Source organism: Pongo pygmaeus, chromosome 7, assembly GCF_028885625.2.
Source record: "Pongo pygmaeus isolate AG05252 chromosome 7, NHGRI_mPonPyg2-v2.0_pri, whole genome shotgun sequence".
NCBI lineage: Eukaryota > Metazoa > Chordata > Mammalia > Primates > Hominidae > Pongo > Pongo pygmaeus.
This window is the reverse complement of record NC_072380.2, coordinates 145019617-145036120: the sequence shown is the minus strand read 5'-3', so window position 1 is coordinate 145036120 and position 16504 is coordinate 145019617. Positions and strand designations below refer to the sequence as shown.

The 16504-nt window shown below is 46.5% G+C and overlaps 1 protein-coding gene across 2 annotated transcripts in view; it reads left to right on the top strand.

The window, feature by feature from the left end:
• The window catches only part of KCNQ3 (potassium voltage-gated channel subfamily Q member 3), a 364542-nt gene that overhangs the window by 299841 nt on the left and 48197 nt on the right, over positions 1-16504 (top strand). For both annotated transcript variants that reach the window (XM_054498084.2, XM_054498085.2), the window contains exons 3-8: positions 1197-1323; positions 5278-5450; positions 10009-10164; positions 11273-11383; positions 12933-13028; positions 15197-15291. In XM_054498084.2, coding sequence (XP_054354059.1) covers positions 1197-1323; positions 5278-5450; positions 10009-10164; positions 11273-11383; positions 12933-13028; positions 15197-15291 — 758 coding nt within the window. The remainder of the gene's footprint in view (positions 1-1196; positions 1324-5277; positions 5451-10008; positions 10165-11272; positions 11384-12932; positions 13029-15196; positions 15292-16504) is intronic.

Here is a 16504-nt window from a genome sequence, read left to right as displayed (position 1 = left end):
CTAATGTACCCCTGACTCCCTTTGCTCAAGTCCTTGCCTAAAAAATGTAAGGTCAGGTGAGCAGCAAATGCAGACATGGGCTGGGCCCAGTCTCAGTGCCTGGTTGAGAGGAGGCTCTAGCAAGGGCTTGCTCCTTCTGTAGCCACAGGACAGCACTGGTCAAGTGGCCCCTTGAATGACCACACCCTTGCGTGATTAGGAGTCAGCCCTGCCTCTTCAGGGCAATGCCGACTGCATGGGGTGAGGCCCCATCCTGCACGCAGGGCAGTGGTGTGGCCCCCTAGTTAGGGCTTTTAAAATAGTGGAGCCTTCTTCTCACACCGGGCAAGCCATCGAGGCACCAGAGTCAGCTCTTCCTTCTGAGAGCAGGGGTTTGCAACGGCATGTCCCAGAGCTGAGACCTCGGTGTGGAACTCCCTGGAAACCATCCAACTCCAGGAACTAGGCTCCGGGGATTGTTGGGGATTGTCCTGGAGCAGCAATGCCTCAGGGCACCCAGAGAGGTCACAAAAGAGAGAGAGGCAGAGGTGTTGGTGTCTGATCATCAAGGGAGTTGCAGGAGAAAAGGGGGACCCTGTGTCCTGGAGAGTGCTTAAGCTCCTGGGCTCTGCAGCCTAGTTACTTGAGCCTGAGATCCCTTCTTCTCCACTTCATAGCCTTGAAAAACTTGTTTAACTACTCTGTGCCTTGGTTTCTCAAAATGTAAGATGAGAATAATATTATCAAACACTTTGAGGGCTGCCTGGCCCAGGAGCCAGGCTTAATAGCCATTAGCCACAATTAGCAACGCCAGGGTACAGGCACTTGGTGGAATTCATAGATTGTGTTTCACTGATATCTCTCTTTTCAACCCGACTGCACTTCTTAGGGGCTTTTCATTCATTAAAGGGACTTTTAAAGCTGATCTATTGGAACAAAAACATAGAAAAAAGAAGGAGTAATCACTGTACCAGGTTTAACAGCATTAAGGACAGTTAGCTCATCAGAATGAAGACGGGAGGCCTCCAAACTGAATGGCAGTGATGGATCTGTTCTCCCGGTTGCCCTTCCCCGCCCCCATCCCCAGCCATCCCTGCCAACCAGACAACCAGCAACAACACAAAATGGAGTTCTTCAGAACTTCCGAATAGAAATCACCAGCTCCCGACAAGTGGGTCTCGGTTAATCAGTGCCTCTCCGTATGCTCTTCCATGCAGGAGACATTTGCTATTTTCATCTTTGGAGCCGAGTTTGCTTTGAGGATCTGGGCTGCTGGGTGTTGCTGCCGATACAAAGGCTGGCGGGGCCGACTGAAGTTTGCCAGGAAGCCCCTGTGCATGTTGGGTAAGTCCTGACCCTGAGCCTCCCAGCCTCCTCAGTTCCCTTCTTTTGGGGCATTGTTTCTCTGAGAAAAGTTTAAGCAGCTATTCTGGGAAATCACGCGGCACTGTGGCGGCTAGCTCAGCCCCTGACGCTGCCTCGATGAGAAGGGACAGTGTCAACCTTCTGGGTCCTCAAATTCCTCCTTCTGTGACTGGTCCTCATAAGGACTGCACAGGGCAGGGATTCTTATTTGGCGGGGGAGGGTGTCACTCTTGGCAATTGGGTTGTGGAGCAGCAAGCAGGTTGCAGGGTATTGAGCATCCCCAGTCCCTGGACTAGTAGCACCCCCAGTCACTGTGACAATCAAAGTTACCCATACATTTCCAGACGGGTTGGGACAGAAGCTGTAGGCGTGACACCGTTGCTGGCTGAGAATCTACTTCTACAGCATCACGTTATGTCCATTGTACAGAAATAGAAACAGAGGATCACAGATCTGAGTCATTTTTCAGTCATGCAGGAAACAGCAGATTCTGTCCTAACACCCAGGTGTGGTCTTGCTTCTTAATCCAATGGTTGCTTTGACAGGTGTCACTGGAATCCTTCCATTTGTGTGCAGGCAGTTTGATAGTAGAGGAGGTAGAAACTCTCACCAACCTATTGGTCTAGTGTGGACTAAAATCCATGGAGTCACAGGACAAAATCTCCTTGAGTGACGGGTAGGAGTCTTGGAGCTTCAAATCCATGGGAAGGTTGGAATTACAGGATCATAGAGTGTCAGAGCTGGAAGGACCTCCAAAGGCATTTAGTCCAACTTACCCTCGTGTCTGATGCTCCAGTCCCCAGCAGCAGCCATTAAGTGGTCACCTGGCTCTGCTTGTATGCCCCTAGTCACAAGGTGCTCATCACTCATCCAGGCATTTATCTGATTTTAACTCCTCTGACACTCTTCAAGTATTTGAGTCTAGACATTTTATTCCCCCTCTCCACTCCAGGAGTCTTCTTTTACCAAGAAACCACATTATCAGTGGCTTCAACTTACCTTACATCACGCTTTCTCAGCATCATACTCCCTCTCCTCTGAGCATGCTACTCATTCTTCACTTTACTTTTGAAAAGTCATTCCCAGGACTGAACACAGTCCTTCGGGGATGGACAGCCAGCTCAGAGAAGAGCTGGACCATGTCCTTTGTCCCAGGTGCCAGGCGTCTCTCTGTGCAGCCTGGAGTTGCATTGTCTTGCCCACTCCCAGCTGAAATCTCTACCCTATTCCCACCTGCTGCTAAGGTTGGACTTCTGAGGTTTTGGGGTTTTTCTCAGAATTTTGAATGTAAGGAAGGTATGTGTGAGAGAGAGAGAGAGACAGAGAGAGAGAGAGAGTATGTGTGTGTGTGTGTGTGCAATGTTGGAGGAATTTTTTAATGATTTTTTCATATTTCTTTCTTCTCTCTTCCTTTGCCTTCTTTCAGTATCTAATCCCCACTTTTCTTTCTTTCCTCTCTCCTTTTCTTCCTTCCAAGTTTTTTGCAAGTGCAACACAATTAAGCAGACTTATTTTTCTTCTTTGGCGTGACCTATCCAAGGCTGACCAGAAGTTCTGAGTGTGTGGGTGGTAGCTTTATGATGGATTGTGCCCACATTCAAAGAGACTCCTTCCCAGTTTGAGAACATCCCGACAGATGGACCCCAGACCCCTGCAGGACAGGTGCATCCCCCATGGGGCAGTATCCACTATTTTAAGATCAGCTGCGGTCACAGAGCTCCAGGTCCCCCTCCACCCTCCCTGGGGAGATGAGGCTGGGCCTCAGCATCACACAGTCCTTACTTAGTGCTGCCGTGTTTTCCACTGTACTCATATCCAATTCTTCCACAATGTGGCCCTATGGGAAAGAGGATGGTTATCACACCCATGAACATGATGGCTTTCATATTCAAGGCAGCCTCGGACCCTGCCATTTTGAGTGAAGATGGGTCAGAACTGCCTCATGGAGCATCTTAGACCATAGTGTTTACTACACATCTTGGTGTTCTTTTGTTTTCTCTACAAGCATCATAGATAGATAGGTTTGCACAGATAATCTGAGAAGCCTGGCAAGTGTTGCAGATGTATCAGTATCCAGAGGTTTGGCCCCCAGGTTTTTCCAAAGGCCAGGTACACCTGGAGGACACTTTAATAAGGTAGGAAAGGCATCAGCTTTTTGTTTGTTTGTTTGTTTTTTGTTTTTTGGTTTTTTTTGAGACAGAGTCTCACTTTGTTGCCCAGGCTGGAGTGCAGTGGCACGATCTCAGCTCACTGCAAGCTCCACCTCCTGGGTTCATGCCATTCTCCTGCCTCAGCCTCCCAAGTAGCTGGGACCATAGGCACCCACCACCGCGCCTGGCTAATTTTTTTTTGTATTTCTAGTAGAGACAGGGTTTCACCATGTTATCCAGGATGGTCTCGATCTCCTGACCTCATGATCCGCCTGCCTCGGCCTCCCAAAGTGCTGGGATTACAGGCATGAGACACTGCGCCTGGCCGGCATCAGCTTTTTTGGCAAATGTGCCTTGATATGAGTTGAGGAGATTATTCCAAGCTGAGAGACCAGAACACACAAAGATATGGAGATGTGTGCTCAATGAACTACACAGGCTTCTGGCAGATTCCCAGGAGCCAGAACATAGAGGGCTTTGCAGAGCTTGGACTTTTCCCAGTGGACAAATACTTCCTTAAGTGTGTTTCTTGGAACCGTTGGAGCCCTTGCAAAAAATAGTTCTGTGGTCAAAATATTTTGGGAAAGACTATACTTCACTTGTATAATTGAGAACCACAGTGTGTATCTGCAGATTAAAGACTCTGAGAAGCCCTGCAAACCCCATGAATATGTACAATTATTATGTTTCAATAAAAAAATTAGTGACACCAAAAGTAAATACACTAATAATTTTTGAAACCCATTTAATGGAGTTTTTCTCCAAATTTACTTGGCCATATGGTCTTTTTTACTTGGTAACTCTCTGCAGGAAAGTGGGGTGATAATTGATACGGAAATTGACTACAACAAGGAAATAGAAAAGAGATCAGTTCTTCCCCCTTCCATACTAGATGATTTGATGTCAAGAGCCTGCTTAACCATGTCAGAAGTGTCTCGTCCCCTTGTTCCATCTCTGAAATGTCTGTAGTGGACATTTTCATGCCATCTCCTGATACCAGCATCCCACATCATGGGTGGGCCTATCTTCTTTCCACAATCTACCCCAAGGCCTTCTCTCAAGCTTAGGGAGATCACTAGGCCAGTGTAGCTCAGATGTGTGGGAGTGTTGACAATGCTAGGGATGACCTTCAACCAGCAGGAGGCAAAAAACAGATGTCCCAGCCTCCCATTTTTCAGATGGATAATCTTGGGAAGTCTGTATACAGCTCAAAGGACTCAACAGTGGCCTTGATAACACCCCCTTACATTGTCTTTTTTTTACATTCTCTCTCTCCTTCTGTCATCACTTCTGCTTCCTAAGATCATCTTCCAATAAATTACTTGAACCCAAGTTCCTACCTCAGGTGATGCTTTTAGGAGAAACACATATGGAAACAGTGTCTGAGTGTCAGGCTTTACCTCCATAGGCTGAGCAGCTGCAGATCTCCTCTGGGCCCCAGAGTGAATCTCAAGGACCATACTGTGGGGGGCCTTGGTAAATTGCTGCTCTGGAGCCAGCATTAAAGTGTGGTAGACCTATGTCCAATCCCAACCCAACTACTTCTGTCCAGGTGGCCTTGGAAAGGCACTCAGGCTCAGAGCTTCAGTTTACTCATCAGTCATGGGAGAATAATCCCACTTACCATGTGTGGCTGGTGGCAAGATTCAACAGCAATGCTCAGATTGTCCCACTGCTTGGCACATGCTGGTCTGCTAGCAAACAGCACCTATGATGAAGCCATTGCTTTCGCTTGACCTTCCTTTCCCTCTTCCCTCCCACTCTGTCTGTCCTCTCTCCCAGACATCTTTGTGCTGATTGCCTCTGTGCCAGTGGTTGCTGTGGGAAACCAAGGCAATGTTCTGGCCACCTCCCTGCGAAGCCTGCGCTTCCTGCAGATCCTGCGCATGCTGCGGATGGACCGGAGAGGCGGCACCTGGAAGCTTCTGGGCTCGGCCATCTGTGCCCACAGCAAAGTAAGTGTGGTGGAGAAGCTACAGGACCACATGGGCTTCCCACCCACCTGTGCCCTTCCATGACATCCCTTCCTTTACAGTGTCCCCAGAAGGCAGTCATTCTGCCACCCTTGATGATAATGACAAAGAGGAAGAGGAGGAGGAGGAACAGGAAGTGGTGGGGCTGGGGTGGGGGCAGGAGCAGGTGTGGTTCAGGGAGCACGAACAGGTGGAACTGAGCTTAGGTATTGGCTCCACCATATGCAAATGACTTTGGCCAAGTTGCTCAGCCCTCTTTGGCCCTCAGTTTTCTCACTTTTAAAACAGGAATGATAATGCCTATTCCTTCAGATTTTTGAGAAGATGGAATGAGCTCATTCAAGGCCACATGCAGTGGGAGAAGAAGGCTTGGGAATCACACAGGCTGGTTTGAATCTGAACTCTGCCTCTGTGACGTTGGGAATTTTTTGTGTCTTGGTTTCTGCATTTATAAAATTAGAATAATAATGCACTGACCTCATAGGGTTAGATGAAGATGAAATAAATTGATATGTGAAGAGCACTTAGAAGGTACCCAGCTCATAGAGATTGTTCAGTTGCAATTATTATGTAAAGCCCAAAGCACAGTGCCTACAACTTAGTGCTTGACAAGGACTAGCTCATTCTATGAATCAGGTACTATTGCCACTCTATTACACTGATAAGAAAGAAAACACAGAAAGAGGAAGTACCCGCTCAAGGTCACGCAGTGGGATAAAAACCCTGGTATTCCAGTTCTGAGGTTTGTGTCCAGTGGTTTGCTGTTGGCTATGGTGGTGCTCACCTCCCCCAGGTAGATCAGAATCCAGGAGGGGTGGTACTCAGTCCATTCCTTTTCCAGAGTCCCATGTGGCTGAGCAGGTATGGAACCCAAGCAACCAGAATCCAGTTCATTTGGATTCATGGTACTGCCTGTGTTTCTTTCCTATTCCTAACCCAGGTCTTTGGTAGCACTTTGTTTTAATCTAGCTACTTTAGCTGGATTCTGGAGGAAAGAAGGAAAACCCCTGTGTCTCAGCTCAGGCAGAAAAAAAATCCCAAGAGGAGAAATCAGGAGAAATCCCTGTAATGGATGTTCTTTGGGGGTACAAAGCCAAGCTTACCTTGCTTTCCAAGAGAGTATCTTTTTGCACACATCATGGTAGGCATAATAGATGCTGTTGTTGTCCCACCTAGGTCCCTTTTAATAGGAACCCTATGACCATTTCCTCAATAATTACATGGAAATGTGTCACATACACTGAAATCCCTTTCTTGGGTTCTGTTTCTGGGGAGCTGGACCTGAGGCAGTGAGCTCTGGGCAATTTGACATTAAGGAGCTTAGAGTTTTCCTTGTGCATGTTAACGTGACCATGCCACCTGTAGCTGGACAGCTCCAGAACATACCTACACAACCCCTGGTTCTCTATCTCAATGACGCACCTAGATACGTTGAAGGGGTAGTGGTTTCCTATGAGATTGCATCTCAGAGTAGAATATGAGCTGGAGAGTCAGACAGCAACTTGGCTCAAAATTCAGCTCTGCCACCTTCCAGCCAGAAAGCCTTAAAGATGTCATTCTATTTTAATGAGCCTCCTCAATGGTAAAAATGTGAATCCTCCTGGGTGCTCATGCGAGAAAAGGTGCATTTAAGTGCCTGGTAAGTCATAGGTGCTCATTAATAGTAATGTTTATTATTCTGAATATGCTGTTCCTCACACACCATACACATAAGTATAGACATAAAGTGGAATGAAAGCATAAAATACCTGGGAATCTTTCAGCTTAGGATGCAATTTCTTGCCATCTGTGTTTTACTTTTTGTCTGTGCTACTTCTGGCTGCAGAATCAGTGAGGTCAGAGCATCCTTTACAGGCCCCTTTCTTCCTCCTGACCTTCTATTTTATCTTTTTATCAAAGGACACGTTAATAAAACCCATATGGGTTCAGCCATAACCCGTATCCATGGAGCTGAGTTGATTCACAGTTCTGGTAAACACTGGTGCTAAAAATTGCTGGTTTAGGCCCTTGTCCTGTGTTCCTCTAGATTATAATAGATCCCCAGTGCCTGCTGGCTTTTGCCATGTAATTACCAGAGACCATTGGAAGTTTGTGATATAATTCCTCAGTATATATGGATTTGCACTACAGCCAGACCCCAGTGAGGCAGAGACTGTTTCCCAGGGGTGTGAATAGGCTCTGGAGCAGAGCTCTCTGCACATAGACTTAGATTTACGGGCTCTTGTTAGACTCCAAAGTACATGTTGTGAGTCCTCCTGAAAGCCTGTGCTACCAGAGCTGGGAGGAAGCTCTTCCCCAGGGGAATCACCAAGAGTACTGGCAAATGGACATTTATCAATTCATTTCTTCATTCATTTATTCATTGTACTCTGGGCCGGTTTCTATGGCTAACTCTTCTGGGCACTCAAAGATCAAGTGTGGGAGGACCTGTTGCACAAGGTTAAACTTTCAAAGTTAATGCTTTCACTAGTTAGGATAGGTTAGGTTCTCCTCCCAAAATAAATGAGCCCTAGAGCTCCCACCACCCAGCACAAAAACCTAGACATCTTCTGGCTTACAGTGTATCTGATGTGTGCTGGGTGGGCCCCTTTCATCTTGAATTATGAGGACTTGAGTCACCAAGGCAGGGGAAAGGAACCTGGAGAATCCTGCAGAACGGATTTAAGGGACAAGGAGGGTTTCACTCCCATCACTTTTCCGTATTGGCTGGACCCCAGTCCCTTAGCCTCAACTTGACTGCAGGGGAGGAGCCTCAGCAGGTAGAGGAGCTACCTGTTGGGGAACAGTCACAGGTTCTGCCACAGAGCTGCTGGCAAAAATTGTATAAAGTCAGAATTATTTGGAATAACTGCAAAGTAAATGACTCCAAAGTACAGAATTAGGACCCATTTTCACTCCTTGTTGGTGACTGTTATACCATCTCATATTAATCCAGAACAGTCAGTTTTTATGTGCACACAGAAACAGACAACTGTTTCTTTGGTTAAGTGCCAGATGAAACTTCTGACTTGCATTTGGGGGCCAGAGAGTATGAAAAAGCATATAAGCACTAGGACCACACTCCATAGGCAAGAGGCTTATGCTCAGGCAATCACTGGGGAAGGACTAGTCCATGTATGTTTCCGTCCTCAAATTCCCTGCAGCACAACCTCACTCACCAAAGAGAATGGCTGGCTGGGTTGCCTGTATTATCTAAGCGAACCCCTCTGCTATAGACCAAACTCACACCAGTACAATGTGTATGTGATGCTGTGGGCAAGGCCAGAGCATAATAGCAAATGAGCATAATAAAATGTTGGAGGCTTGGAGAAGTATATTTAGAAAATGGGGGGGGGGGGGAATAAAGGAACCACAGCTGAACTCTATCTTTCATTGGGGGAGCAAACATCTAGAAAAATTTCATAGTGGAGGTGACATGAGTCTGAAGATGACTCCATGCTCTTTGGCTGGTCCCAGTGTGGGACGGCTATTCAGACTGTGGGACCCATGTGAGCCAAGTCCTGCAGGGAGGCAGGAAGCAACCCTGTCAGGAAGATTCTGTTGGCTCAGAAGGGCCAGCTAACTGGCTGCAGATGGTCAGATATAGGAAGGATATCAATGTGAACAACTTTGTTCTCTGAGATGACTCAGCAAGAACGATAGACAGTCTTAAATCTCCAGATTGTGTTCACCAATAACCTTGCCTTTCTTCCTGCCCAACCTACTATGATAAACCTTGAAACTGGAATAGAGTGAGAGAAAGAGAGAAAGTTGGAACTGGAAGGAGCATTAGGTCTTGTCTCCATTAGGGGTTTTGAAACTTCAGTGAAGTTTCCATACATACCATCTTGACTATTACTTAACACTTTTCATTAAATCACCTTACTCTTGTTTACTTCGTCATATGTCCTAGTCTATTATGTGATAATATCCATGAAATTACAGGCTTGATGCCTTCTTTTGCTTCTTTTGCATAGGCTCTAAATCAATATTTAATGTAAAGCTGCATTTCACCAGTGGTACACAAAACAATTTCAGGAACTCTGTGGCTCTGTCCCTTCATTTAAAACATGAAGATACTAAGATTTGGGAGAAGAGGAGAATTTGCCCAAGGCCACACCATAAACTGGTGTCAGGGCTGGGTCTCTGGACAGAGACCCTGCTTTCCTGGTTGTACTGAGCTTTCTCCTTGCTCTACGCAGTCTTGCATAGACCCAAGTCTCCTGAGTCCTGAGCCTTGTATCAGAAGAAGCAGCCACTTCCTCCTGCCTTCTTGTCTTCCTCTGAAGCCTCTTGAGCTGTGATATTGAAGTAGCCCTAAGCTAGAAATCTTCCTGTCCTCCTGGAGCCATACACTTGTTCTGTTAATTAATGATGAAATAACTACCATGTTAATGATCCCATTTTACAGTGATGGAAGATGAAGATCAGAGAAGGTGAGTGATTTGGCCACAGTCACAGAGCTGGTAAACTTGGACTCTAACTCTGGTGTGTCTGGCTCCAGCATCCACTCAATGACTCCCCAGTGACCACTTTTCATGTCCACTGCTCATTCTTGCAGGAACTCATCACGGCCTGGTACATCGGTTTCCTGACACTCATCCTTTCTTCATTTCTTGTCTACCTGGTTGAGAAAGATGTCCCAGAGGTGGATGCACAAGGAGAGGAGATGAAAGAGGAGTTTGAGACCTATGCAGATGCCCTGTGGTGGGGCCTGGTGAGTCACTACCTTGGAGGCCAACTCTGTGAGATTGACTGTCAAGAGTCAGAGAGAGGTGGAGGGCATCACATGAGCATGCTCAGCCAGGCAGCTGCATTCTGCAGTCAGAGGTAAGAGTCTAGATCTCTTTCAGCTCGGAACCTGCTGACAGGAGACCCTCCTTCGGGGTGAGCACTTGGAATTGACTTTTCTCTAGTGTTTATAAGAAGCCAGGACTTGGAACAGCCTGGTTGCATGGTCGTTTATAGACTTAGCCTTATTAGTCATAGGCTATTTTCAGCCAAGCCATGCATGTGCAAACAAACCCAGTGACAGATACACATGTGTGCTCACACAGACCTGTGTGTGCACAACCCTACACCCACAAGGACACACAGTACTAAAGCTGGCATTCACTGAAGGCTTTCTTTGCTCCAGAGCATCTCTCTGGGTGCTTCACTTTCACTAACCTACTTTAAACTCAAACAACTTCTATCATTAGCTCTTTTTAAAAGTAGGGAAACTGAAGCATGAAGAAGTTAAGTAGCTTCAAGGTCTTTCAGCCAGTAAGTGGCTAACCTGGGATTTGAAATCAGACAGTTAGGCTCCGGAGGCCACACTGTCAACTGCTCTGATAATCCTGCCTTTCACATGCAGATACACACGCATAAGTACACATATACTGATAACATAAACATGTAAACACACACAGGAATATACTAAACACACCAGAACAGACACATGCACAGACATTAGACATGCACACATATATATACAATACATACAAATATACTCACAAGCACACATATATTCACAAATATGGCTATAAATAAAATCACAAATTCACAGATATACACACACATGAATGCTCGTGTACATACACATTTGCAATTGTTGAAATATTTGTTGACTGATTGACTAAGGTAGGAAACCCTTAAGTTATCAACAAGTCTCAACGCATCCATATAAGTTACTAGGTACTTGGTGTCTTTTCTCCTAAGGGAACCTTGTTATGCATGGGAGCATTGCCCAAGCTGATGGAGAGGCTTACAGGTAGAGCTCAGTTGACACGTTCCTGATATTCCTCTCCAGGGGGTACTCCATGTCTGAACTCTTCTCTCTTCAGATCACACTGGCCACCATTGGCTATGGAGACAAGACACCCAAAACGTGGGAAGGCCGTCTGATTGCTGCCACCTTTTCCTTAATTGGCGTCTCCTTTTTTGCCCTTCCAGCGGTAAGTACCTTTGAAATATGACATCCCCAATGTGATGTGCAGGACCGCTTACCGCCTGGTGCCAGCTCAACTTTCCAGTCTCATCTTCTATCCTCTTATACCCTACCAACTCCCTAGCCATTCCCTTAAGCATGATGATCCTGCCTTTCTGCCACGGGCCCTGCTGCTTTCCTTTGCCAAAGATTTCTTCACACATCAACTCCTCTTTCAATGCTGCCTTCTTTAGGCTGAGTTAGTTGCTCTGGGCTTAACTGGGAATAATTCTGTAAAGGAGTTTCTGGCCCTATGCTAGGATTGCACATTTCCAGATCTGCCTCCCCCAAAGGACTGTGAATTCCTTGGGTTCTGGGATTATATTTTTCATTCATGCATTCCCAGTGCCTTGCACAGAGCAGGTCCTTCATTTATGTGAGCTCCCTTCTCTTGTCCTGTTACTTACTGGCTTATGTAAAAAATACATGTCTCTCAAGAATAAGCCTTGACCTATGATAGAGTAACTTCCCCAACACCCGGTGTCCAGATATGTAATAATAATGAAAGCAGATTGCATTTGTTGAACTCACTGTGTGCCTGAATCATGCCAAATGCTTTACCCACATCATTTCATTTAATCTTCATGGCAACATTATGGGTTGGGTGCTGTTTTTATCTCAGTTTTTCAAATGTGAAACCCGAGACTTAATTGGGTTAGTAAATTTTCTACAGCCACAAGGCTACTGGGTTGTAGAGCCAGGAATCCCAAGTCCACTGGTTTTAAAACCTGGCTTTTAATCATGAAGCTTGAAAAAAACTTTTAAGTAACAATCTCCCTGCCACCCACTTCATCTTCCATTCTTTCATTGGCGATGTTCTTTCTCTATTTGCAGCCCTACCTTGTTGGTTTTTTTCCTAAGCTATTTGACCTTGAGCAAATGACCTTCTTAAATCTCAGTTTTCTCATCAATGAGTCAGGGCCATAGGAATGTTACAAGATCTTCAAGTTCTCTGTCAGCTTGGAAAGTGTGTGTTTCTGGCCACTTAATCCACTGGCACGTCTGACCTGAAAATCAAAACAGATCCCAATTCTGGGAAGTTCCGGCTATAGTCAAAGTATCAAGTGACAGTTCAAGCAGCTAAAATATTTTTAAAATTCAGTTAACATTACTGGGCATCAATTTTGTGCAGTACCCCTTACTGGCAGTTTATAAAGATTATCTCACTTTTTTCTTAACAAAATCATGCATTAGGTATTATTATCCCACCTCCCTATAGAAAAAACCAGTATGCAACAGGGCTAAGGGGCTTGCCCAGGCCCTCACACCTGGAAAGTGGCAGTGTCAGAATTGGAACCCAGGTCTTCCTGACTTCAAGGCTCATTTCACTTAACCAAGCTCCCTACTCTCTTCAAGAGAAGGAAGGGCTCTTTCCCCCTTCCGTTCTTTGTACAATGTTGTCACTGCAGGGACTTGGAGTGCAATTGAGCCCTACAGTCCCCATTACCCTGGCAATGGAGCAAGAATGCTGGGAGAGTCTAGCTGGGGGCTGACTGCCTGCCTGCCTCTCCCTCCAGGGCATCCTGGGGTCCGGGCTGGCCCTCAAGGTGCAGGAGCAACACCGTCAGAAGCACTTTGAGAAAAGGAGGAAGCCAGCTGCTGAGCTAATTCAGGTCTGTCTGCCTGGGAATGAACTGGAATGGGATTAAGATCCATGCATATGCACATACGTGTGTGTGTGTGTGTGTGTGTGTGCGTGCATGTGTGCACATGTGGAGGGGACATACTCATGAACTGGGACAGGACCCAGGATTCCATGTGTGTCTGTGTGTCTTGTGTGTCTGTGTGTGTGTGTGTGTGTGTATTAATTTACCCAGGCAGGAGCAGGCCTGCTTGCACATGCTTACTTGTGGATGGCTATGGGAGTTTCCATGGGTATCTATTTCACCTGTTCTTCTGTGTACTGAAGGTGACAATCCTGTCACTCTCTCATTCAGTTTCTAAGCCAAGCAAGAAATAGACACAGAACTCAAGGATCAACCTATCAGCTTTTTTTTGATATGGTGGCTTTTTGAGTTTTTTTGAGACTCTCTTGTCCAGGCTGGAGTGTAGTGGTGCGATCATAGCTCACTGCAGCCTCCATCTCCCAGGCTCAAGCAATCCTCCCACCTCAGCCTCCTGAGTAGTTGGGACTACAGACATGCACCACCACATGCACTACCATGTACACCACTAGACCTGGTTAATTTTTTAAATTTATTTTTTGTAGAGATGAGGTCTTACTATGTTGCCCAGGCTGGTCTCAAACTCCTGCACTCAAGCCATCCTCCTGCTTCGGCCTCCCAGAGTTCTGGGATTATAGGCATGAGTTGTGGCACCTGGCCTCAGCTTTTTTACTGATGGTGTGTTGGAGTTAAGAATTTGGCTTGGACCTGGGGCTGTACTAGGCTTTCTTCTTCTTCTGCTTCCCCTCAGATTTGACCTAGGGACCCATAGGGAAGAGTCAGCCTAAAGTCCAGGTACTTAGCCAATCAGCTACAGGGAGAACAGTCTCTGTCACATCTGCCAAGCAGAGAGCCCATAAGCCAAGAGAGAAAGAGATGCCTTACATGTGCAAAATATTAAACCACTTTTCCCATTTGTGCTGCCCAGGAGACAACCATGGACCAGAGGATGTTGAACATGCACCTGCCAGCCTTCCGTCTCCATCACTAGCCTCACATGGGCTGGGGGTTGCAGGGAGCAGTGAGAGGTGATGAGAGAGGCAGAAGTGTTCCCTCTTATATTTCAGAGGGAGTTCCTGCTTTGTTTTAATGGGTTATTGGAGGATGAGGGCACAGTGAATAGGAAAACAGAGTGTCCTATCTACAGCTGCCTGCGTGCGAGGGCATGGCCACCCACTGGTGAGCTTTCTCAGTTGTAGTGAGTGTCTCTGTGGGTCTGTGTGCCTGACTCTAGATGGTGCGTGATGTCATCCTGCATATTGTGGTTCCTAGGCCTGTCCCAGTTTCCAAGAGCCTGTCCCATTAACTCCCCATACCCCAAACCATCAGAGAATCCTAGAGATTCTAGGATATTTGAGTCAAAACCTCATTTCCTAGGCTCTCTCTTGCACCCAGAAATGGTACAAAAGACTCTGTTCTCATATCTATTTGACTGAGAAGCCTCAGGGAACCTTCTGGAAAGAGTGGCACTTGTTTCTGTTTATTTTTAAATATTTTATTGTTTACTTTTTTTTGAGACAGGGTCTTTTACTCTACAACCCAGGTTGGAGTGCAGTGGTGTGATCACGGCTCACTGCAGCCTCGACCTCCTGGGCTCAATTTATCCTCCCACTTCAGCCTCCCAGGTAGCTGGAACTACAGGCACGTGCCACCGTGCCCAGCTTTGTTCTTTTTTTTTTTTTTTTTTTTTTTTTTTTGTAGAGATGAAGTTTCATTATGTTGCCCAGGCTGGTCTCCAACTCTTGGCCTCAAGTGATCCTCCCACCTTGGTCTCCCAAAGTGCTGGGATTACAGGCGTGAGCCATAGCACTGGCCTTTAGTACTTGTTCCTTTCAGGGATTTTATGCCTATCACTCTCTTCTCTTCCTCCACTCCAGTTCATCTCTCCATTCCCCCACTCACCACAGCACCAATTATAGTTCCAAGATGGTGAAGGAAGTTTTTCTTCCCAAAGTAGCTTCAAAAAGCCAAGAATCTCGGTTTTTCTGAATGTTGGCTCAATGCACATTCAAATTCTTAGGAGTCCAGGGCTTAAACGTTGTTTTGATGGTGTGGAATTCTGTGCGAAAGTTTCAGGTGGTGCCCACTCATTGTTGCCCCTCTTTTCTGCCCCTCAGGCTGCCTGGAGGTATTATGCTACCAACCCCAACAGGATTGACCTGGTGGCGACGTGGAGATTTTATGAATCAGTCGTCTCTTTTCCTTTCTTCAGGCAAGTGGGGACTCACCTGAATGCTCAAGGCGTGACCAGCCATCTCTCCTGTGGTCTGTATTTTTGTCTGTGGCCTCACGGGTCCCTGGAGAACACTCTTCAGGGCAATGTTTCCCAATTTGGGCTGCACACTAGAATTATCTGGTAGCTTAAACAGTTCTGGCTGGGCGTGGTGGCTCATGCCCATAATCCCAGCACTTTGGGAGGCCGAGGCGGGTGGATCACCTGAGGTCAGGAGTTCCATACTAGCCTGGCCAACATGGTGAAATCCCGTTTCTACTAAAAATGCAAAAATTAGCCGGGCGTGGTTGTGCGTGCCTGTAATCCCAGCTACTCAGGAGGCTGAGGCAGGAGAATTGCTTGAACCCAGGAAATGGAGGTTTCTGTGACCAGAGATTGTGCCACAGCACTTCAGCCTGGGCAACACAGTGAGCGTGAGACCTTTTCTCAAAAAAAAAATAAATAAATAAAAATAAAGAAAAAAAATCTGATGCCTAGGCCACACCTCAAGCTAATTAAGTCAGAATCCTCAGGGCTGGGGCCCCAGCATCAGTATATTTGATGCTCCCCAGGTGATTCCTCTGTGCAGCCAGGGCTTCCCAGTTAGCCAGCACAGAGTGGCATGGAGTGGCTGATAAGGAAAGGTCCGATCAATGTGTGAGCAGGATCAGTGGGTTGAGGAAGTGGGCAGCCCACACAATGAACCACCCTGAAATCTTGGATGTTCCTCCAACCTGGGTATGGCCTGCACCCACAGACTACTCTGACTCCAGGAAAGGAAATGCAGAAGAGGACAGCAGGAAGAGTCCTCTGGCCACCTAGAGACGCTGTTTCATGTTCTCAGAGGTGGGAGATTGAACTAAAGATCTCAGAGAAAAATAAGAACCTTTTTCTATGGTTATGGAAAAGGGAAGGTGAAATTAATATGCATTGGATGCCCACTATGCTCTAGGCATTCGAGTTCATATTTCATTTATTCCCCACAGGTACCCTATAAAATAAGTCAGAAGATTTGAGGTGCATCAGACTTAATGGGGTTATTGTGCACAGGTAGATCTGGCCTCCACTTTCAGCAATTCTGATGGAGGTGTGATGGTAAATGCATCCTGAACAGGAGCCCCTGGGGTGGGGCTGAGCCAGTGGCCCAGAGTCCACACCTGGAGCCAGGCTGAATGGTTTGTACTCCCAGGCTACTTTCAGAGAAGCTAGCAGA